The sequence below is a fragment of the Eumetopias jubatus genome, unplaced genomic scaffold (assembly GCF_037043125.1).
Source record: "Eumetopias jubatus isolate StellerSeaLion01/CBP00866 unplaced genomic scaffold, mEumJub1_p1.0 scaffold_4, whole genome shotgun sequence".
Lineage (NCBI taxonomy): Eukaryota > Metazoa > Chordata > Mammalia > Carnivora > Otariidae > Eumetopias > Eumetopias jubatus.
Window position 1 is genome coordinate 71,168,538 of NW_028274810.1, and position 23,197 is coordinate 71,191,734.

General features: G+C 41.6%; 2 protein-coding genes across 5 annotated transcripts in view; one reads left to right on the forward strand and one right to left on the reverse strand.

The window, feature by feature from the left end:
• Positions 1-1,893: 1,893 nt before the first annotated feature.
• TMEM69 (transmembrane protein 69) lies at positions 1,894-8,335 on the reverse strand. 2 transcript variants are annotated; one of them, XM_028123362.2, is made up of 3 exons: positions 8,258-8,335; positions 5,666-5,805; positions 1,899-3,429 (listed from the first exon to the last, which is right to left on the reverse strand). In XM_028123362.2, the coding sequence occupies exons 2-3, from the start codon at positions 5,705-5,707 to the stop codon at positions 2,722-2,724; spliced, it is 750 nt and encodes a 249-aa protein (XP_027979163.1). In that variant the 5' UTR covers positions 5,708-5,805; positions 8,258-8,335; the 3' UTR covers positions 1,899-2,721. The 2 variants fall into 2 exon arrangements, with proteins under 2 accessions (XP_087878570.1, XP_027979163.1); XM_088022444.1 differs by lacking the exon at positions 8,258-8,335 and having other exon boundaries at positions 1,894-3,429; positions 5,666-5,730.
• A 986-nt stretch (positions 8,336-9,321) lies between these two features.
• GPBP1L1 (GC-rich promoter binding protein 1 like 1) overlaps positions 9,322-23,197 on the forward strand; it is a 59,573-nt gene continuing 45,697 nt past the window's right edge. Inside the window, exon 1 of one of the 3 annotated variants that reach the window (XM_028123346.2) lies at positions 9,322-9,452. The gene's annotated coding sequence lies outside the window, so the exon portion shown is untranslated. Of the gene's footprint in view, positions 9,453-9,955; positions 10,096-10,508; positions 10,528-23,197 lie in introns of those variants that run through there. The other 2 variants (XM_028123345.2, XM_088022445.1) reach the window with 2 other exon arrangements.

The following is a 23,197-nucleotide window of genomic DNA, read 5'->3' on the forward strand; positions in this document are numbered from 1 at the left end:
TAATTATAAAAATGCATATTATTGTATTATCTTCTAGGTAATGACATGGTCTTAAAAATAATGTACTAATAAAATGTGTTGATTTTTGCTTTTTCTTGTATTAGTCATTAACTTAGTTTATTAGCAGTGTTCCTAGATTACCCAACTGTAATAGGATTGCCCAAGTTTTTTTACTGTTTTGTTTTTCCTTTAGGGACCTGCACATTTAGTTCTCACATTTAAATGTTTCCTGAGCAGCTATTAATGTGATCTTCCTCCAAAATATTTGACAATCTAATATCGTTCTAAACGTCCTGTCCAATGTACTTAAAGGCAGATGTACTTTATTTTATTATTTTTTTAAGATTTTATTTATTTATTTGACACAGAGAGACACAGCAAGAGAGGGAACACAAGTAGGGGGAGGAGAGGGAGAAGCAGGCTCCACGCTGAGCAGGGAGCCCAATGTGGGGCTCAATCCCAGGACTCTGGGATCATGACCTGAGCCGAAGGTAGACGCTTAACGACTGAGCCACCCAGGCGCCCCTGTACTTTATTTTTTTTTTAAAGATTTTATTTATTTTTCAACAGAGAGAGAGGTAGCGAGAGAGGGAGGAATGGGAGAGGAAGAAGCAGGCTTCCCGTTGAGCAGGGAGCCCAAAGTACCAGATGTACTTTAAAATCAGTTTTTTTTTTAAAAAGAATCATACACTGTAACTTACAAAGTGCATTTACCAGCATTTGTGTAGTGAAATTGGGCAAATAGCTTAAAAGTTACTTGCCCCATTCTTTTTTTTTTTAAGATTTTATTTATTTGACAGAGAGAGAGACAGCGAGAGAGGGAACACAAGCAGGGGGAGCAGCAGAGGGAGAGGGAGAAGCAGGCTTCCCGTGGAGCAGGGAGCCCAGCGCGGGACTCAATCCCAGGACCCTGGGATCATGACCTGAGCCAAAGGCAGATGCTTAACCACTGAGCCACCCAGGCGCCCCTACTTGCCCCTATTCTGAAAGATGATGAATTTGAGATAAGAGAAGTTTTAACTTTGTGTAGTCCTCACGCAATTTAGAAGCAAAGACGTTTCCTCACCAAAACACTGTGAGTAGAATTCGGAGAGATTTTCTGAAGAGGGTTTTTCTTCCTTCATTATCAGGCTCTAGTAAACTATTCTTTGCATTGATAAAGGATTGTGTGGTGGTTTCAGCTATGGGCTTTCATTGGTAGGCTTCTCAATGCTCAGAACAAGGTCTAGCTCCGTGGGTGTTGTGCTTGTTTGCTAGGACTGCTGTAACAAAGTACCACAGAAATTTAAATGGAATTTTTTGTCTCTTGTCTAAAATCAGGGTGTTGGTAGTTGGTTCCTTCTGAGTGCTAAAAGGCAGGCATCTATTCCAGGCTTCTCTCCTTGGAATGTAGATGGCTACTTTCATGTACACGTGGCATTTTCCCCGTATGCATGTTTATCTCTAATTTCCCTTGTTATAAGAATACCAGTAATATTACATTACAGCCTACCCTTAGGATCTCATTTTAGCACTATAACCTCTGTAAAGACCTGTCTCCAAATAAGGTCACATTCTGAGATACTGGGACAAGGACTTCAACATACAATTAAGCTTATGAAATTCAAGTTAACTAATATTTGAATACCTGTATTATACAAAGATAACATATACCAGGTGATACCATTTACTGATTTATATTCTTATGCCATTTAAAATGTTTTTTTCCTTTTCTATAAGACTAAGAATCTCAAGAGACCAAGTTTTCAAGTTAGATTCTAAGGTGTTGCTTTTGCTTGTTTTAAAAAAGCTTCTCTGGGGGCACCTGGGTGGCCCAGATGGTTAAGCATCTGCCTTTGGCTCAGGTCATGATCCCAGGGTCCTGGGATCAAGCCCCACATCGAGCCCCTGGCTCAGCATGGAGCCTGCTTCTCCCTCTCCTTCTGCCTCTCCCCTTCCTCATGCTCTCTCTATCTTTGTGTCTCAAATGAATAAATAAAATCTTTACCAAAAAAAAAAAAAGCTTCTCTTTGAGTTAATGTGTAAAACTAGATAGCCCCGCTTGTAAGAACATCAAGATGGCTCCAGCTTGACTTTTCCTATTTATATATACTAGTGACTTTATTCTTTTAAATTTTTTGACTAGCTGGTGTTATGTGGAGATGGAGTTGTGTCTATAAAAACTGGAAAATATGTTCAGCTTTTCTTTGAACATGGCTTCCCCTCATGACACTGCTCCCTACTGACTTTAGAGCCACAGATCCTTCCAGCTCATATAACTAGATTATACCAGATGAAACGAGCTTGGAAATGCAATTCCCAGGGCAATTGCAATGAAAACTCCACACTGGAACCACCTATTATTTTCAGACACTAATGGATATGAAGTTTTCCTCTTGTGGGAGAATGTGCCTGTCTTTTGCCAATGATCATAAGGCTCTAACAAAAAGGATTTCCATTTTTATTATTTTACATTCTTCAAAACAAGTAAAACATTAAAATGTATAATTCATAAACTAAAAACTGTAATCTAAAGTGAAAATGACTTGTTAGGGATTTTCAAACTGTTGTCAGGTAATTCCTATGAAATAAAGAAATGAAAAAAAATCTGTGAAGAAGAAATAAACATTGATGGAGGAAAAGAGCTGTTAAACAGGAGAAGTATAAAAAGGTGATGGCAAAATACAACCTTCCAAGGCTTATAGCCAACATGCTAACGTCATCTACAGAGTAGTTTTGTATTTATTCTACTTGAACAGGTCTCTTGGGTCCTTTCTCTGGATAAGTATCTTTAAGTAATAAAGTGATTATAAATGAAAACAAGGCCACTAAAGTGACTACTATCTTAAGGGCTTTGAACCAATTGGGATAATGTGGCAAGAGAAAAAGTTCAATGTGTAATGCTATCCCCAAACCTATTATTACTGTGACTATAGCTTCACTGAGTCTTTCAGAAATAAGGAAGGCAAACCATGAAAACACAACAGGAGCTGTACTATTAGCTAAATTGAGGAAGTCTGGTTTGGCTGTACTACCTTCTGGCAGAGCAAAACCCCATCTGATCCCTCCCAAGAAAGATAGGAAACTGGCTCCATAAGCCATCTGAGTAAAAGCTAATAAGGGGATGTAAGTCTTTGTCATCACCATGACCAGTGGTGGAGCAACAAAGGGGATTAGTCCTGCCAGAGTTATGTATAATGCTGGCTTTGGGCTGTCAAGCAGGTAAGTGATGGTGCTTGCTGGCTTGGCTGGAGGTATTTCTTGCTTTTGCTTCTTAAAGCTGCATGGGGAAGTATGATAGTATTGTGTCTTCCTCATATACACTGGTAATGAAGAGAAAAACCAAGGCCTTGGAAACAAAGGGGTAAAGTTCTGCTGGTGACATGTCTTGAGAGAAAGTGTTTCTATTTTGCTGGCTCCTACTCGGACTGGGAAAGGGTACTTCAGCATCTATAGAGAAAACAAAACCAACAGACAAAAACAGATTTTTAAATAACCACATGTTAGTTAATCCCAAACTGAAACAATATAAAAACAAACCATCTGCTTTCTATTAGTACATCAAACTTTGCGGAAAGGTTGGACTACAGGGTGCTATTAATGCTAGCTAAGACAAGCAAACAGCTATACAACATGCAAAAGATACTACTGGAAAGAAACCTAGTGATGTATTTTGGCCTACCACTAATTTTATCCCATGAGAGGAATATCTGAAAGAATAGGTAAAGACTATATCTTTAGTATCTGGCATTTTAAACTGTCTCTTCTATTTATAACGTGCAAAAAGGAGCAGCATTAATTACTGTGGGAATGCTGTTTTGTATAAAGTAATCTACCTTCCAGTTTAGCTTTAGAGACACTAAATACTTTCCATAGCTCCATTACTTCCTATATGTCTTTGCCTAGAATTCTAACATACTACTTTTTTTTTTTTTTTTTTTTGAGGCAGGGAGTGGGGAGGGGCAAAGGGAGAGGGGGAGAGAGAGAATCTCAAGCAGGCTCCAAGTCCAGTGTGGAGCCTGATCCCACTACCCTGAGATCAACACCTGAGCTGAAATCATGAGTCAGATGCTTAACTGACTGGCTACCTAGGCGCCCCCTAACATACTACTTTTCTATCTAGGGAACCTATCTTTTAAAATTCAGCATGAAGGTTTCCCCAATCTCAATTAATACTCCTATAAGTACCTTATGCACACTCCTATCATAATTCTCACGGTGAATTTAAATCATGTGTTGGTCAGGGTGCCTGGTGGCTCTGTGGGTTAAACGTCTGCCTTCGGCTCAGGTCATGATCCCAGGGTCCCTGGATTGAGCCTGCTTCTCCCTCTCCCACTCCCCCTGCTTGTGCTCGTGCCCTCTCTCTCTCAAATAAATGAATAAAATCTTAAAAAAAAAAAAAATCATGTGTTTGTCTGTCTCAGTATACTTGAGGGCCAGGCCAGTAATTTTTTCTTTGCCTTAAAAAAAAAAAAAAAAAAAAAAAAACACAAAAAAACCCTCCCCAGTGCCTTTCATGGTACATGGCCAAAGTAATAACCTTTCCTGCTGATTCTGTGCTTTAGTGAGCAGATTCCAGACTTCAACTAGTTAATAGATGAAGAGTAACTCAAAAAGCACTGGATGAAAGAAAAAAATGAAAGTTATTTAAGAATCTTGGTGACTCCTTAAAATGCTAGGAATTATTCCATCCTGGGGCCTTTTCTTCCTTTTGTTTGGAATGTTCTTCCCTGAGCTACTTGCATGGCTAATTCTCTCTCTTCTTACCTCTCTAGTTTTTTAAAAACAGATTAATTTAGGGTGCCTGGATGGCCTAGTTGGTTAAGCGACTACCTTCGGCTCATATCATGATCCTGGAGTCCCAGGATCAAGTACCGCATCAGGCTCCCTGCTCAGCGGGGAGTCTGCTTCTCCCTCTGACCCTCCCCCCTCTCATGCTCTCTCTCTCAAATAAATAAAATCTTTTTAAAAAATAGATTTATTTGTTTACTGGGGGGAGGGGGAAAGAATCTTCAAGCAGACTCCCCTGAGGGTGGAGTCCAATGTGGGGCTCAATCCCAGGACTCTGAGATCATGACCTGAGCTGAAATCGAGTCGGATGCCTAACTGACTGAGATACCAAGGTGCCCCTATTTTTTGTTTTAAGATTTTTTATTTTTAAGTGATCTCTACCCCCAACATGGGGCTTGAACTTACTACCCTGAGATCAAGAGTCAACACCCCTGGCCCCTCTATTTTTTTTAAGATTTTATTTATTTGAGAGAGCACGAAAGAGCACATGAGCAGTGGGGGAGGGACACGGGGAGAGGGAAAAGCAGACTCCCTTCTAAGCAGGGAGCCCCACATCAGGCTGGATCCCAGGACCCTGATATCAGGGCCCCAGCTGAAGACAGATGCTTAACTGACTGGGCCCAGGCACCCCTGACCCCTCTATTTTTAAATGCAATCCTAAGTCTATTGTTGATAGTCCCTATTCCCCTTCCCTGCTCTTATAGTTCTCCAGAGGACTTACCCCTTGCAGTATTAAATACTATATACAAATACTTATACAAATAAAAATACTTGTTTGTATTTTATCCACCCTTTCCCCCATCACCTAAACATACGAGGATAAGGATTTGTCTTTTTTTTCATTGCTATTGCCCCAGCAAAGCACTGCCAGCAAGTATTTGCTGAATAAACCAACCTTTGAAGATGCTTGAGAAAATTTCTGGATGAAATGAAGCATACTGGGTCCTACTGAAAGTCTTGCTCAGGAAGATGCCAGGCAGTTCTGATTAATGCGTTTTTACAGCTAAGTGGAGGAGCTGAATGAGAAGCATGTTGCTGTGTATAAAACAAGATGTCACTTAATTTTTTTCATTTTATGCATAATTTTTTATAAGTAGGAACTCGAGAATTTTTTCCATATAACACACTTACCTTTGAAAACAATCATTAATGTTTTCTGGAAATCACTAATACATTAAGTAAATAATCCTTTTCTTCTCTGAACCATTCTTTTAGCTTTTGCTAAAAGCTGGTGTAACAGAAAAAGTATTGCCAGAGACAGAAGATCTGTATTTTACAAATACCTCTATAGGGCGCCTGGGTGGCTCAGTCGGTTAAGTGGCTGCCTTCGGCTCAGGTCATGATCTCAGGGTCCTAGGATCGAGCCCCGCATCGGGCTCCCTGCTCAGCGCAAAGCCTGCTTCTCCCTCTCCCACTCCCCGTTTGGGTTCCTGCTCTCGCTGTCAAATAAATAAAATCTTAAAAAAACAAAAACAAAAAAACAGATACCTCTATAATTCCCCAGCTGTGTGACCTTGGGTAAATTGCTTCCCTGAAGTGTAGTTTTCTCATCTTTATTTTTTTTAAGATTTTATTGACAGAGAGAGACACAGTGAGAGAGGGAACACAAGCAGGGGGAGTGGGAGAGGGAGAAGCAGGCTTCCCGCAGCAGGGAGCACGATGCGGGGCTTGATCCCAGGACCCTGGCACCATGACCTTAGCTGAAGGCAGACGCTTAACGACAGCCACCCAGGCGCCCCTAGTTTTCTCATCTCTAAAACTGAAGGTTATAGCTTCTCTGTTCTCTTTTTCAACTTAGTTATCTATTTTGGGGCTTAGATGTTTACAGCTCAAAATAATGATGGTAGCAATTAATACAATTTAGCTGTGAACCAAGCACTGTAACTAGTGTTTTATATGCATTAACTCATTTATTTTGTTTTTTTTTAAAGATTTTATTTATTTATTTGAGAGAGAGAGAACGAGAGATAGAGAGCACGAGAGGGAAGAGGGTCAGAGGGAGAAGCAGATTCCCTGCTGAGCAGGGAGCCCGATGTGGGACTCGATCCCGGGACTCCAGGATCATGACCTGAGCCGAAGGCAGTCGCTTAACCAACTGAGCCACCCAGGCGCCCCTTATTTTGTTTTTAAGATATTTTTAAGTTATCTCTACACCCAATGTGGGGCTTGAACTCATAACTCCAACATCAAGAGTCACACGCTCCCACTGAGCCTGCCAGGTGCCCCTGCATTAACTCATTTAATACAATAACCTCATCAACTTGGTGCTGAGAGACAGTATAGCCTGTTGGGTTAGAGTGAAGATTTTGGAGTCAATTTGTGTTGGGATCACGGCTCCACGACTTACTTATTAGGTATGTGATTTTGTACAACGTATTTAATTTTGTTATGTTGTAGTTCACTCACTTTTGAAACAATTAAAATAACTACATAGCTTCGTTGTAAAAATTAAATGAATTAATATATGTAAAGAGCTGCAAACTGTCTCTGACACCAAGTAAGCGTTCAAAAAATAATAGCTATGGGGCGCCTGGGTGGCTCAGCCGGTAACAGCCGGTAAGCGTCTGCCTTCGGCTCAGGTCATGATCCCAGGATCCTGGGATCGAGCTCCACAACGGGCTCCCTGCCCCACGGAAAGCCTGCTTCTCCCTCTCCCACTCCCGCTGCTTGTGTTCCCTCTCTCGCTGTGTCTCTGTCAAATAAATTAAAAAATCTTTTAAAAAAATAATAGCTATATTCCCACCCTACACAAGAGGAAATGGTTAAGAACTCTAACGTAAGCAACCAGTAAGTGGTTGAGAATATGAATCTCGATCTGTCTTACATGAGTTTCATTCTTAAACAGGAGAATGAGGTGTCTAAAAGATCCAAAAACCACATTTGCTACCTAATTAAATATTTTAATGAACTGATTTCTAGGTCACAGCTCTTAGGGCCGGGTAGAGGAATCTATATACCAAAGACTTATCTTGGGCCTCTGACTACATCTTAGATAGCACCTAACATCCACCTCCTGACTTCAAACACATATCTGCAGGGCCCACACACTCACTGTTGGTCAAAAGCACCTGCGTAAGGGCTTTCCAGACCACCCCACTTAAAAATCTCAACGCTCTCTTCACATTTGGAATTCTCTATGCACTGTGACCATGTGCTTTCCAACTCATGGGTGTTAAATGTAAAGAGTGATAGCCTGTATCTCGGGGACGGCCACTGGTGAGGAAATGAAGGGCAAAGACCTAAGGGTTAATCCGCTCAATTTAGGTTAAAACGCCCGATACTGCCACTGCCCCAGAGGAAATAGTTGCAAACTGCATGCCTCAGAGCCGACTTCTGAGAAAAGGGCGCGCTGTGAGAATACAAGGATCCTCGGGAAACTGCCTGACATTCCCCGCGGCTTTGATTTACTCTCAACCCTTGGTGCCCCCTCCCCCCAATTTGTACACTGTGGCAGCAGCCCTGCTGTCATATATATAAGTATACTTGCCAGTGTCGAACGGGGGTTGGAGAGCTGAGTTGCCAGAACAGCCAGGTACTCACGAAAAGGCACTTCCGGCAGGTGGGGTTTAGCAGTCTCCCCCCCCCACTTCCGGAGAACAGACAAAAAAAGAGTCCGGGTGGGGACTTGACCGGCGCTAACTGGTTCCCGGGCAGGGCTTTCCATCTTGAGTCATTCTTTTAAATCTGAAATTCTGGAAGCTGGCTTTTGAAGTCTGTAGGGTACCTGAATGGTCCTTGCCTCTCTCCTCCAGGTTTCCCAGCCCCCAGAATCTGGCCCTCAGAATTCGGAAAGGTAGGGCAGAACTACTGAAACAATCTCAAGTGATGGTGTTGTAGGAAGTTTGGAGAAATTCGGAGTCTAGGCCAAGTGAGACTTGGCCAAATTGCTTGCCATCTCTGGAACTCATAACAGGGTTTCTAGGATAGATGGGGCACATCTTACTCTGTGTTAGGGTCCTAAACTACTAACACTAAGAAAAACAAAACTGTTACTTCCATTCTCTTTGCTTGGACCTGGAAACTCCATTAAGAAATAAGAGCACAAAGGGCAGGATTTTCGCTTCCATAAGTGTGGTGATAACAGTCTTGGGCTTAGGGTTGATCTGAAAAGTTAGATCATTTTCTGTCACCCTTTGCTTTAACTTTTATTTGTTGGTTCTGTGACCTTGGACAAGTCTTTCTTCTCTGGGCCTCCGGCCTCCATTTTCATAGTCTATCAAGGACACAGCACCAGACAATTTGAGCGTCGTTGGCCAGTTCCTCCATTCCCCCGGATTCTGGTTAATGTAGCTTCGTGGTTGTCGGCCATCATATGGCTTAGCGTCCCTTGCAGAATGGGCCCATTGCGAATTCTTCGTAATAGTAACCGCTTCTAATCCCAATAGGCTTTCACTTTTATTTCCTTCTCTGTCTGTCACGGCAGCGCCGCCCCTTCTAGTAGTGCGATACCCAATGAGACTTTAGGTCAGAGAAACAGCTCCTCCGCCCTGGCATAGGAGCGGGCTGCGGACAGATATCCGCCTTGCGCGGGGCCAGGGGCCTGACGCCAGCGGTCGGGCGGAACTACCACTCCCAGCGGGTAGCGCGTCAGGCCTAGCCGCGCAGGCCTCCAGAGCACGGCGGTGTGGCCCGCTGGGCGCTGGAGTCTTAATGTGCGCACTGAAGGAAGGAAGGAGCGGAAGGTGGGAAGGGTCGGAAAAAACGATCCTACGAAGCCGGTTTGCTAGTACTTGTACGGGTAGTTTGGGGACGCGAGCATACCCAGAAGTGGGGTACGGGAGGGTGAAGGGGCGGGGAAAACGGTACACACATACACACCCACCCACTTATTCACACGCTTCCAGGCCCTGTGTTGGGCCAGGGAATAATAAGAGGGGTTCCAAACTCGGCTGGTCGCCCCCTCTGAGGCGGCGCAACGAAAGGCAGAGCATTCAATTCTGCAGAGGGGTGGGGGCAACTACGCACAGCCTCAAGCCCCGGTGAGGGGGGTTGGGGAACCGCGCAGGGAGTAACTGCCGTTCACGCGGCGGGACGTCGGCGGCGTGAGGCGTCGGCAGGGTCACCCGAACAGGGCTCCTGCGCTTGCGCTCCTGTGGGCGGTGCGAGTGGGTGGGCGTGTGGGGGGCGGGGTCGGAGGGGGGGAGGGCCAGGCTGGTCGTCGCTCCTCCCACCCTGCCCCTCCGGGGCCGTGTGGGCCGGGCAGCCATTTTGGGAAGAGCTTTGTTATGGTTGTGGGCTCTCAACCTCTGCAGGATCAGGAAGCTGGGGACGCGCCCTCAGACGCTGCGTCTGGTCGGTCCCTAGCTGTAGCCCCACTGCAGTCGGGTAAGTGGGGGTTCCGGAGAACTGGGCGGTGGGGGATCTTGAGTCGTTCCGGCGCGGGGCTCCGCCCGGTGCCCAACCAACCGGCTGTTGAAACTAGTTGAAGGAGGCTCTCACACAGGTGGTTGGTGTCGGTCGGCCTGGGGTGGGGCAGAGAAGCCGAGGGGCCAGCGGTCCTGTAGGTCGGATGGGGCACCTCCCTCCGCGCGAGGAGCTTTGCAGTCGAGTGTCGCCGCGGCTTTGCCCGAGCGCTCCTACTTCAACTTTGGTCTTCGGGTCGGAACGCTCACCTGCGGCTCTTTGGCTCCTGTCCAGGCGTTCCGGCTTGTCGGTGGTTGAGTGGCTTGGTTTACGGGTTTCTTTTTCTTTCCTCCCTGATTTAGAGCCAAGGGCTTTTGTTTTCCAACGAAGGAAAATTTAAGAGGAAAAAATCGTGTAAGTCAACTGTGGGGCAACTGAGGGGAAAAGAAGAGCTTTAACCACCAACGTTTAGGTTCTTGGTTTCGAGGTGTTTTCTTTGATTTAGATTAAGTCGGTATCCAGCACCTACAGATTGCCTCCCTCCCCCGAAAAAAAGCTGGTCGATCTTGAAGAGTTTTAAGGAGGATTTTTTTCTGTTTTAAATCTACCTCTCTCCACCCCCGTGAAATTCAAAAGAAAGGCTGAATCTAAAATGGCTGTAGCTTGGGGAAGTGCCCTAAGCTTCGGTAACTTAAATACGTTACCGTGTCTTAAATTTTTGGTTGTTTCACTTATGAGGACAGCAACTGAATCTTTTGATATTTTGGTCTTCCTGCAATTGCTGTCTTGTCTTGAAGAGTCCTTTTAGGTGAAAACAAAGGTGAGGCTAAAGAAGTTTGCTTACTCCAAAAGTTTACGTAAGAGTGGGTGCGGTTTTGTGTGTGGGGGGGTGTGTTTTGTGGTTGCTTATAGTTTTGAAATTGTGCTAGGATGGTAATTTTATCAGCCAACTTTGTGCTCTGAGGTTGGTTTGCATTATTTGTCGAAATACGCTCTTAACGTTGATACTTATTGCTTACCAGGAAAAAAAAAAAGTTAATCGTGGTTCATGTTTTAGTTTAGTAACAAGTCACACGTTTCTTTGTAAATCCCATCCAAAAGTAAAGTGATTGGTAGTCTTCAAAAGACTTAGATTTGTAATTTGGCGGACTTCTGGCCTTTTCTGTGTAATATTTGAAAAGGAATCAGAGTGCTCTTAAGTTTAGGACATTTATTGCAATGGTGAGACAAGTGAAAACGAACTTTAGATGTGGAGCTCCTGATTGTTGTGCCCTTTCAAACAAAAGGCTGTCTTTTTGTTTGCCTTTTTTTTTTTTTTTTTTTAAACCATTAGATCCAGAAGTTTAACTGAAAACACAAAGGCATACAATGGAAACCAAGAACAGATAACTTCAGTGTTTGGGAAGGTGCTTCACTTTCAGGTGCAATCTCTCTAAAAGATAAAAATAATGAAATCCTAGTTGTGAATGAGAACTTGGGAATTAATAGTTAAAATAAGCTGTCATCTTCCCTGGGGAGTCAGTTTCACTTTACCTTCCTACATTCTTTCAACACACAAGTTTATCTTTGTTAGTTCCCCTGGGATTTTTTTGTTTTTAAATTATTTTGTTGATTTTATAGGAAAAACATTTGAAGTGCCCTATAGAAATAACAAGTCCATTGCTTTATTTTTTGCCATTTGCCTACTGAACCCATAAACTTGGGTACTCAAAATGGTTTGTACATGTTGATACATTTTTTTCGTTTGATTGTGGATAGTATCTTATCAGAGTTCTTGAAATGGGGGGTTGATGTTAGGAAGCCTTTTTATTTTGAACAAAATGCAACTCACCAGTTTTCTCATCAGTAGCTGCTTAAAAGCTTGGCTGAAGGGGGCACATGCAACCATTTTAATAAGTTTGGAATGATATGGAGTCTGGAACACATTTCTGTTTATAATTCATTTTTAAATTCTCAGTTAAAGATATGATACACAATTATGAATCATACTTCAACAGATTGCATATCTTTGTTTTATGGTTAATTTGTAAGTACTTGGTAACAGTGATAACAAATGTGCACGGACCTAAGCAATCTGTTTCTAAGTCATTAATCATTATGGGTGCTGTCTTTATGAAAATAAGACTATTGGAAAGGTGAAAGGCACAACAATTTTAAAGGATCCCAATTAAAAGAATACTTAATGGAAAAGGTAAATTTTGCGGTGGGTTGTTTATGGTTTTTCAAATAGATGGGAGGAAAAATCTAGGTAGCACATTGATATCATGTTTCCTCACATACCACTATAGTTGCCATTGTTTGGAATTTAATATTTGGTATGCTGAGACCTAGTTATCCAGGTCGTTTCTAAATCAGACTCTGATTTTTATTTCCCATTGAAATCTGCTCCAAAACAAAACTGGCTACAATCAGACTTGAAGAGTAGTTCTGTAAGAATAATCTGAACTTATTTTGTCCAGGGGTAATCTTAACTAAGGAGGTAAAATATTGCTAATGTTACGTAATATGAATTTTTATAGGTGATTTCAAATATACTGGGCGAACATTTCAAGAAGTCAAATAGCTCTTTTCCTTTACTAAAGCAATCAGCTTTTTCTCTTTCTCATTTCAAGAAAAGCTACAGGCTCTACTGTGGTGCCAGTTTTGGTGTGCTAAAGGCTAGAAATGCCTAAATAACATAAAACATTTTGTCAACAAAGAACTTAGTTTAACAGATAAGTGGACAGTGTTACAGGATGACAAACATAGAAAGCTGTCTTTCTTAAAGAAGTTGGCTTTTAACATACTCATTATGTTTACCTTCCTTTTCTGTGATAAAACTGCTTTGCCTTATGTTAACCAGATATCAGGCTAGAGAATCACCAGCATGAACAAAGTTTTAGTACACTTTTCTGAACAGTAGGTCTATTTATGTGGAATATATTTTGCTTTCAGAAAAATCAAATTCATTTAAGTTGAGCTATACTTCAGATTTCAAACTCTTGTTTCTGCTGATTGTAAGTTTAAATTTCATTATATAAAAAACTCTCTTCTGAATTATTGCTACCTTTGAAGTATATTGAAAAGTTGTTTGGGGGGGCTCTTTGGCTAGTTAATTAAAAGGTAGAGCCATTCCAGTGTTCCTGCTATATGTTTATGAATTATTAGCTCTACTTTTTAATTAGTCTTACGAGGTCTGATGGAAAGGGTAGTTTATTGTGGGCTTCATAAGCTAGAGGCTGTAATAGAGTCCAATATATATAATCTCCTTCTTCAAAATACTTTTTAGAAATAGATATTAACCCTTCTACAGTGAGTGTACAGAGGTTCCAAGAAGTTAAGTAATTTACATAACATAATGAGAAATCTGGATTCAGGGAGCTTTCCCTGATTCTAAAGCTCAGTTTCTACCACATCATATAGAGAGATGGTATGGTAATTAAGGGCCTCAACTATACAGCCTGGATTGGAATCTCTGCATTGCCATTTACTGCTTGGTGACCTTGGGAGAGTTTAAAGTGAACTTTGTGCCTGTTTCTTCCTTTGTTAAATGGGGGATAATAGTAACTTCTCACAGGATTATTGTGGCAAATAAATAAAATACTATTTGTAGAGTTCTTAAAACAATGTACTTCATAATTGTTAAAGAAACTGTATAAAATTGTCTTAATGAATGTCCTTTTACCAATCAAATGAAATTCATTAAAATCTGAACATTGTTGCACATGGAGGTTCTTATTTTTCTTTCTTGGGTATTATTTTTCTGTTCATTTTTCTAGTTTATTTGAATCAGAATCCAGTTCCCACTACTATAACTGGCATTCTTTCAAACCTCTTAATTTGTATGTTTCTTCTGTGTGTTTTTTTCCCTTGCACTTTGTTGAAGAAGCCAGTTTATTTATCCTGCACAATTGCCACATTTGAGATTTTCCTGAATTCCTGTAAATTGGCATTTGGATATTGAGGCTTACATTGAGATTTGATGGGGGTGGGGAGGAGAAGACTAACTTCATAGGTGATTTGTGCATTTGGTTTTTTTTTTTTTTTCTGGTTTGTTCAGTGGTTCTCATGTATCATTTACTTAAAATTTCTCTGTTGAACAGCACAGAGTAGTTAGAAGAGTTATTTACCCTCCTTTGTTATGCATGTAAAATGGAGTGTTAGGTTTGCCAACTTAGAATACTAACTTTTCCAGGCAGTGTTTTTCCTGTCCTTTTTTTCTTCATAGTTTGCATTTTTGTATAAAAATTGAGCCAAGTATCCTGGGTTTGCAGTGGTTTTGTTTTCTGATTTTGGTTACTGGTGAGTAGTTTTCTTAACCTATTTGGTTTGAAAATTTTTCTTATCAAAACTGTTTTTCCCAGGGCACCTGGGGGCACAGTTGGTTGAGCATCAGACTCTTGGTTTCAGCTCAGGTCGTGGATCTCTGGGTCCTGAGGTTCTGCGCTCTTGAGGAGTCTGCTTGAAACTCTCTCTCCCTCTCCCTCTGCCCCTCCCCTCTGCACTCTCTCTCAAATAAATAAATTTTTTTTTAAGATTTTATTTATTTATTTGGCAGAGACAGAGCAGGAGAGCACAAGCAGTGGGAGTGGCAGAGAGGGAGAAGGAGAAGCAGGCTTCCCGTGGAGCAGGGAGCCCGATGCGGAGCTCGATCCCAGGACCCTGGAATCATGACCTGAGCCGAAGGCAGTCACTTAACCAACTGAGCCACCCAGGCACCCCTGAAATAAATAAATCTAAGAACAAAACACTTTTTCCCCTATTGCTTATGCCCCCCTCCCAACGCCCTTAAGCGTTTTATTCTTAACACCTATTGACCTTCTCCCCCCACACCCCAGGGGAAAACATCCAAGCGTATTCTTAACACTACCAATATTCACCATTTTTTTTTAAAGATTTTATTTCTTTATTTGAAAGAGAGAGAGATCACGAATGGGGGATAGGTGCAGAGGGAGAGGGAGAAGCAGACTCCCTGCTGAGCAGGGAGTCCGATGCGGCCTCCATCCCAGGACCCTAGGATCATGACCTGAGCTGAAGGCAGATGCTTAACCAACTGAGCCAACCAGGTGCCCCTATATTCACCATTTAATCATCAACTTTCCAACAGTCCCCAAATTATAGATAAAGATTTGAAGCAAAAAGAGGTGGAGTGACTTTCCCAAAGTTACACAGCTAGTCCATGGCAGAACTAGCTAGATCTAGTCTGCTCTTCTACCTTAAAAGTAATGTTTGGATTGAGGGGTGCCAGGGTGGCTCAGTCATAAAGCATCTGCCCTCGGCTCAGGTCATGATCCCAGTGTCCTGGGATTGAGCCCCGCATCGGGCTCCCTGGAGCCCGCTTCTCCCTCTTCCACTTCCCCCTGCTTGTGTTCCCTCTCTCCCTGTCTCTCTCTGATAAATAAATAAAATCTTAAAAAAAAAAAGTAATGTTTGTGTTGAAAGCAAAGTTTATGCTTGAGAAGAGATTTTTAGAAATGCTTGTAAGTAAAATGAACGTGAAGTAAAAATGTATGTCTGGTGATACAGTGTTCACTGTTACACCTCTCAGTTATAAAAATGATGTATAGTTTTTTAGATGTGACAAAAAGTTTGTTCCCTATTAGGGAACTGGAGCCTTTCAGGGTCAGTGTAGCTGCAAATATTTGATAAAAGTTATCACTACTGAATGGCTTGTTTGTAGTATAGTTGATACAGTGACTTTTGGAGCAAATGCTTTAAAACCATTTTTGCTGGTTCTGAAACCTTAGTTTCAGGTATTTGCATAAATCTAATGCACTTAGTTACCTCAATCTTACAGCCAGAATTTAATGTGTCAAATTGCATTAGGTAATAAATTTCTATAACATACTATTCTTACTTGGAACTCCTGATTTAAGTAAATTCCCTTTTTTTCAGTGGGTTAGTGAATGTTTAGTTATGGCTGCAGCAAGTGTTCATGACTGTTGAATGACACAGTATTGGAAAGGAGATTACCTGAAAAAGGTTAATAAATTTTACTCTTGAAAAATTTTGCATTTTGTGAAATTACTTTCAGGAAATGTTTTTTGGAACAATGAAGCAGAAGGTGGCACAATGATTAAAGTTTATTACTGATGGTAAGACTGGCAAGATTCCTGTGTTGGACGTTCTAATTGGGTTTTAAAGTGACCTTTGTTGTTTCTTTTGACCATTTACCATTTTAACCCCTTTCGTATACTGCCTTTTTGTGAATCTTAGTAGGAGAGGAAGCTGGAAAGGCTGTGTGTATGTAACTTGATGTGTACACACATATACATACCTTATACATACAGTTTCTGTCCTGAACACCTGGCATTTGTGACCCAAGTTGTGCCAGTCACGGACACTTGACTGGGGACTTGGATCTGGAGTGAGAGATGCAGAGGAATCAAGGACAGTTCAGAATCCATTCCGTAGGCTTGTGTTATTAGCAGTGGCAGTGTTAGCAGGGCAGTTTCCTAAGCAACTCTTGCTGTGGTGTGACCTTGACTGGTGATTTTAGACTGCTTAGCTTTACTCGGTTTCTACATGTTTGCAAAGTCAAGGAGGCTCTCAGTCATTCTCTGAACTCCCAATATATTTCTGATAAATTCCTTTTCTGTTTATCTAAGTATAGTTTCTTTTTTTCAACCAAAGACCCTGATTTATAAAATTGACTTATATAATTTGCTCCTTCTAGAAGATTTTGTTTGTGACTGCCTCTATTAGGGTAGTCTCCTAACTCATGAAGTGAAAAATCTATATGAATGTATTTTTTAAAGACAATCTTGGACAAGAATTTTCCTTTTTCTCTACTCCCAATTTTTTAAAGCAGTAGTTGTCAGCCTTTTAAAATTTAGCTGGAGTAAGGCCCGTGTACTGTTTATTAAAGTTCCCGATGTGACTTTCTGTCTTTTAAAGATTCTTTTATTATTACAAAAGCAGTATTATGCTAGATAGAATATTAGGAAATATACATATGCAAAAGTAAAAATATTCTCCTCATCCAGAAATCACTACTGTAACTTGTGGTGCACTTTTTCCAGATCTTTCTCTAAGCACATATACGTAGGTTTTTATTTTTATTTTACTAAAATGAGATTAACTTGCAACTTGCTTTTTTTTTTAAAGATTTTATTTATTTATTAGAGACACAGCGAGAGAGGGAACACAGCAGGGGGAGTAGGAGAGGGAGAAGCAGGCTCCCTGCCAAGCAGGGAGCCCAATGCGGGGCTTGATCCCAGGACCCTGGGATCATGACCTGAGCCGAAGGCAGACACTTAATGACTGAGCCAGCCAGGCACCCCGCAACTTGCTTTTTAGTTGGTGATACCCATTCTTTAGTGTGAATAAATGTTTATTTCTTCTAATATCCAGGTGCAGTTTAAATTCCCCCAGGGGCCCTTGGGTTGTTGAGGCGGTTAAGCATTTGACTCTTGGTTTCAGCTCAGGTCTTGATCTCATGGGTCACGGAATTGGGCTCCACGCTCAGCAGGGAGTCTGCGTGAACATTCTCTCCCTCTGCCCGTCCTCCCCGCCCTCAAATAAATAATCTTAAAAAAAAATAAAAATGCATAAGTGAATTCCCCCAGGTGATAGCTATTCAGTACTAGCTAGCTATTCAATACTAGTATCTGATCCAAGACCTTGTTACATATAACACTTTAATTTCCTTATGTCTCTTTAATCTAGCATAGTCATTTTTCAGTGACACTGAGTTTGAGACTGCTCTATCTGTCCTGAAATGGTTTTGTACAGTTGTGTTCTGTGTTGTCATTTAGTTTGTCCCTTTAATTCTTATATTTTTCTCTAAGGTGTACATCTAAAAATTTGATAGATTCACATCAAAACATTTTTGGCCAGAATACATTGTAGATATATCATTCTGCATTTTATTTATAAAACATGTAATACCCGTTGACCTACTTTCACAGTGCTAAGATTGAGCCTTAGATTAAGGTGATAGTAGTCTGATCCATATATTAAACAGTGAGTCTTCTCTCCTTGCAACAAGAAAATAATTTGCATGAGGTTACTTTGCATTAGAAGTTCCCAGTCCCTTATCAGTCATTGTCCTAATTTTTTTAAGACAGCTTTATTGAGATATAATTTACATAATCTAAAATTCACATTTTTTTAAAGATTTTATTTATTTGAGAGAGCAAGCATGAGCAGGGGGAGGGGCAGAAGGAGAGGGAGAAGCAGACTCCCCGCTGAGCAGGGAGCCCGATGCAGGGCTCCATCCCAGGACTCTGGGATCATGACCTGAGTCAAAGGCAAACACTTAACCATCTGAGCCAGCTGTTCTTTTTTATGGCTAAATAATAGTCTGTGTGTGGTGAGGGTGGCACATTTTCATTCTTTTCTTTTTTGAGATTATTTATTTTAGAGAGTGGGAGAGCAAGCAACGGGGAGGGGCAAAAGGAAAGGGAAAGAGAAACTTAAGCAGACTCCTGCTGAGTGCGGAGCCAGATGCAGGGCTCCATCTCACAACCCTGAGATCAAGGCCTGAGCCGAAACCAAGAGTTGGACACTTAACCGACAGTGCCACCCAGGCTCCCCTCTGTATCCATTCATCCATATGTGGACACTTGGGTTGTTTTCATATCTTATCTAAGTCTTTGGGTTGTCTTTTCACTTTCTTGAGGGTGTCTGTCTTTTAAAGCACACTTTTTTTTTAAGTTTTATTTATTTAATCTCTACACCCAACATGGGACTCAAACTCAACGACCCAGAGATCAAGAATCACACACCCTTCTGAGCGCACCAGCCTGGCGCCCCTGAAGCACAAACATTTTTAATTTTGATGATATCTAATTGATCATTGCCTAACCTAAGATCACAAAGATTTACTTACGTTTACTTTTAGCTCTTACATTCAGGCCTTTGATCCACTTAAAGTTAAATTTTTTTTTTAAAGATCTTATTTATTTACTTGAGAGAGAATGAGAGAGAGCTCACAAGCAGGGGGGAGGAGCAGAGGGAGAAGCAGATTCCCCGCTGAGTAGGGAGCCTGATGCAGGACCCAATCCCAGGACCCTGGGATCATAACCTGAGTTTAAGGCAGATGCCTGAGCCATCCAGGCACCCTAAAGTTAATTTTTTTAAAAGCTTTATTTATTTTAGAGAGGGAGAGATAGAGCACAAGTGAGCTGGGGGAGAGAAAGAATTCTGAAGCAGATTTCAAGTGCGAGTCCGATACAGAACTCGATCCCAGGACCCTGAGATCGTGAGGTGTGGAGCCTGCTTAAGATTCTCTACCCCTCCCCCCCATCCCATCCCACCCCCCAGCTTATGGGTGCTCTCTCGGGGGGGGGGGTAGGAGGGGGAGCTTTTTTTTTTTCCTTTTTTTAAAGAGTTTATTTATTTGAAAGAGCATGAGCAGAGGGAAGGGCAGAGGGAGAGAGAATGTGTTTTTGAGAGAGAGAGAGAGAGAGAGGGTGCATGTATGCACAGTACGGAGTGAAGGGGCAGAGGAAGAGGGAGAGAGAGAATCCCAGGTAGGCTCCACACTCAGCACAAGCCTAACACAGGACTGATTCCCACGACCCTGAGATCACCACCCAAGCTGAAACCAAGAATCAGTCGCTCAACTTACTGAGCCACCCAGATGCCCCAAGCCAAAACCAAGAGTCAGCAGCCTGGCTGCTTAACCAACTGAGCCACCTAGGTGCCCCTGAATGTGATTTCTAAGACTGTCGTATATGGTTTGTTATATCAGTGCCACTCACTTCTTTGAATTCTTTCAGTTGGCTCAACCAACTGAGCCAACCAGGCGCCCACAAAAAGGTGTTTTTATTAAAGCATGGGGACAAGACCCATGGGCAGAAAGAGCTGCCAGTTTTTACAACTTTTTTAATTTTGTGAGCTTCATCAGTTTTGTTTATGTGTATCTAACCATTTCCTGCTATGCAGTATTGTACAAATATACCACAATTTAATCATTATCCTGTTGGTGGACATTTAGTGATTTAATTTTTTGTCTATTGTATACAGTGCTATAGTGAACAGTTTTATATTTTTTGTGTGGTGTTCATGTGTGATTAAAATTAGTGGTCAGGGTGCCTGGGTGGCTCAATTGGTTGGGCCTCCGACTCTTGATTTCGGCTTGGGTCGTGGGATCCAGCCACACATCAGGCTCTGCACTTAGCAGAGAGTCTGCTTGAGATTCTCCCTCTCTGTCTGCCCGCCCCCCAAAAAATAAATAAATCTTTTTTAAAAAATGGTGGGTCACAGAGGTTGCACAACTTCTTTATATTTGCCAAACTTTTCCAAAGTGGTTGTATGGGTTTACAGTCCCATCAGCAATATATAAGAATTTCTTGTTCACTTTACATGTTTACCAACACTTGATAGTTCAGAATTTGTTTTTGCCAGTTTGGTAGGTGTAAAATAGTATGTCATGATTTGACTCAGGTTTTAAAAGTATGAATTTGTGATTAATTCAAAGTAATGTTTTATATCATGCTTTATATTATTTCAGTAGAGCATTTGCATATCACATGCATATCTCTTATGGGCAAGGTAATCTGTTAAATGTCTAGTTATGGTTTTTGACAGAAATAACTTTGTTGTCATTGAGTTTATGTACTAGAAATAGATTTTGTGTTGTTGTTTATTGGACCCTAATCATATAATAGCAGACATCACTTATCCATATTAATAACCATGGAATTAAGTATTTTCTTTTTTTTTTTAAGATTTTATTTATTAATTTGACAGAGAGAGAGAGAGCAAGAGCAGGAACACAAGCAGGGGGAGTGGGAGAGGGAGAAGCAGGCTTCCCGCCAAGCAGGGAGCCTGATGTGAGACTCGATCCCCTGGGATTATGACCTGAGCCAAAGGCAGACGCTTAACGACTGAGCCACCCAGGCGCCTGGAATTAAGTATTTTCTTAACAGACAGAAATGCTCTAGTGGAAAAAAGTCTTTTTTCGTTGTTGTTTATAAAAATGCATTTAATACAGCAAAGCAAAATACTTGAAAAGTAACTTTTAAAAATTAAGTAGAGAGAAAACAAGGTAAATGCTGGTGTTAGGTAAGCTTACATAAAGCATGCCTTAAGTTCCATACATAGATGTTCTAGGGACAACCACACGTGTGTCTCAAAGCTTCCTAGCCATCAATGCCTGGCTTTCTACTGGTCTGATTGGATCCAGAGAGGAGTCTGCAAAGTCTATGCTGCAGTGTACAATATAGTAGTCACTAGCCGCATGCAACTATGGCATGTGAAATGCAGTTAGTGGAAAAAATCTTAGAGGTGTCCTGTATCCCTTTTTAGTACATTGAAAGACATGCTCAAATTTTATGTCCTTTAGAAATTCTTAGGTAGGGGGTGCCTGGGTGGCTCAGTCGTTAAGTGTCTGCCTTCGGCTCAGGTCATGATCCCAGGGTCCTGGGATCGAGCCCCGCATCGGGCTCCCCGCTCTGTGGGAGGCCTGCTTCTCCCTCTCCCACTCCCCCTGCTTGTGTTCCCTCTCTCGCTGTGTCTCTCTCTGTCAAATAAATAAATCTTTAAAAAAAAAAAAAGAAATTCTTAGGTAGGAATTTGTCTTCTCTAAAACTAAAGTACTTAAATACTAAGGTAGAAAATGACTTTGGGCTCTTTCCTGTCTGAAGTATCAACATGAGGATGGATTAAAGATGAACTAAGCAATGCACCAGTAACCCTGGTATTCTTCTTATTGAGGACTTAAGGAGGAAAAATTGATGTGCAGACAGTTAGGAAGCGATTATAGACTATGTAGGGTGACTCAGTCCTTTAGATGAAGTGAAAGTGGTAGGCTAAAGACCTTATTAGTTTTCTTTTCAAATCCTGGGATTTGTTTGTTTGTTTGTTTGTTTATGCAATCTCCATTCCTAACAGGGGGCTCAAACTCATGACCCTGAGATCAAGAGCTGCATGCTCCACTGACTGAGCCAGCCTGGTGCCCCTCAAATCCTGAGATTTAGAAAGGACTTATTAAAGCCAGTGAATATATGAAGGTATACATAGGTATAGGCTTGGGCTCTGCAGTTTAAGTAATGTTCAAGGAGAGGTTTTAACAGTAAGATAAAGGAAAATACCAATTGATGAAATTGTCAACATCTCTTAAAAAAAGAAGTTATTATTTAATGGGTATGCTATCTGTACTAAAAAATTATCCCATTTGCTATTAATCCCTACCCAAGTGTGCCCTGTTTGTAGGGGAGATAAATACATAAACAGGTAAACGTAATGCATTGTGATAGATGCTTGAGTATAGGTATATGTGTGATAAAATGCTTCATGAAGTGCCACTTAGAGATGAGAAGTGCCTGGGTGGCTCAGTGGTTAAGCGTCTGCCTTCAGCTCAGGTCATGATCCCAGGGCCCTGGGATCGAGCCCCGCATCGGGCTCCCTGCTCCGCGGGAAGCCTGCTTCTCCCTCTCCCACTCCCCCTGCTTGTGTTCCTGCTCTGGCTCTCTCTCTCTGTCAAATAAATAATAAAATCTTAAAAAAAAAACACAAAACCCTGCTTTAAAAAAAAATGAGTGAGACAGTGAAGAAATTACAGAGAAACAAAGTGCTGTATCAAAGCTTTTAAGTAGCCATTACATTTACAGGGCAAAAGGAAAAAGTAGTAATCACAGGGATCATAGGGAGAGGACCACGGTATCTTAATGCATCGGTTGCCACTCACGCTGCTCTGAGAATTATTTCACCAGTTCTTTATGAAGAGTATACGTGTAAGGATGCCAACTTGTTTTTTTCTTAAGGTGAGCTGTCCTTTTTTCCCCAGATTTGTCTGTCTTCTACAACATTTATTGCCTTTTCTCTTATGAAGTGGTATTAGGATTTTTTTTAAATGTTTTGCTTATCCAAATAAAATTTACAACCAGTATCAACCCTTGAAACATACTTTGAAATTTTATATAGCTTTCTGCAGTCCACCAATGAAAACTGCTGGTCTAGTGATGTAATGTGATGGAAACCATGAGAAGGCATTTTAAGAGGGGATTGGCAGGGCACCTGGGTAGCTCAGTCAGTTAAGCATCTGACTCTTGGTTTCAGCTCAGGTCATGATCTCAGGGTTGTGAAATCGAGACCCACATCAGGCTCCATGCTAGGTGTGGAGCCTGCTTAAGATTCTCTCTCTACGCCTCCCCCC

Bases quoted from the DNA above. Each gene is read 5' to 3' on its own strand.
- TMEM69 (XM_088022444.1), bottom strand. From the start codon at position 5,707: ATGCTTCATTTCATCCAGAAATTTTCTCAAGCATCTTCAAAG. The intron at 3,430-5,665 runs GTTGGTTTATTC...TTTTCTCTATAG, and splicing joins TTTCTCAAGCATCTTCAAAG to ATGCTGAAGTACCCTTTCCC.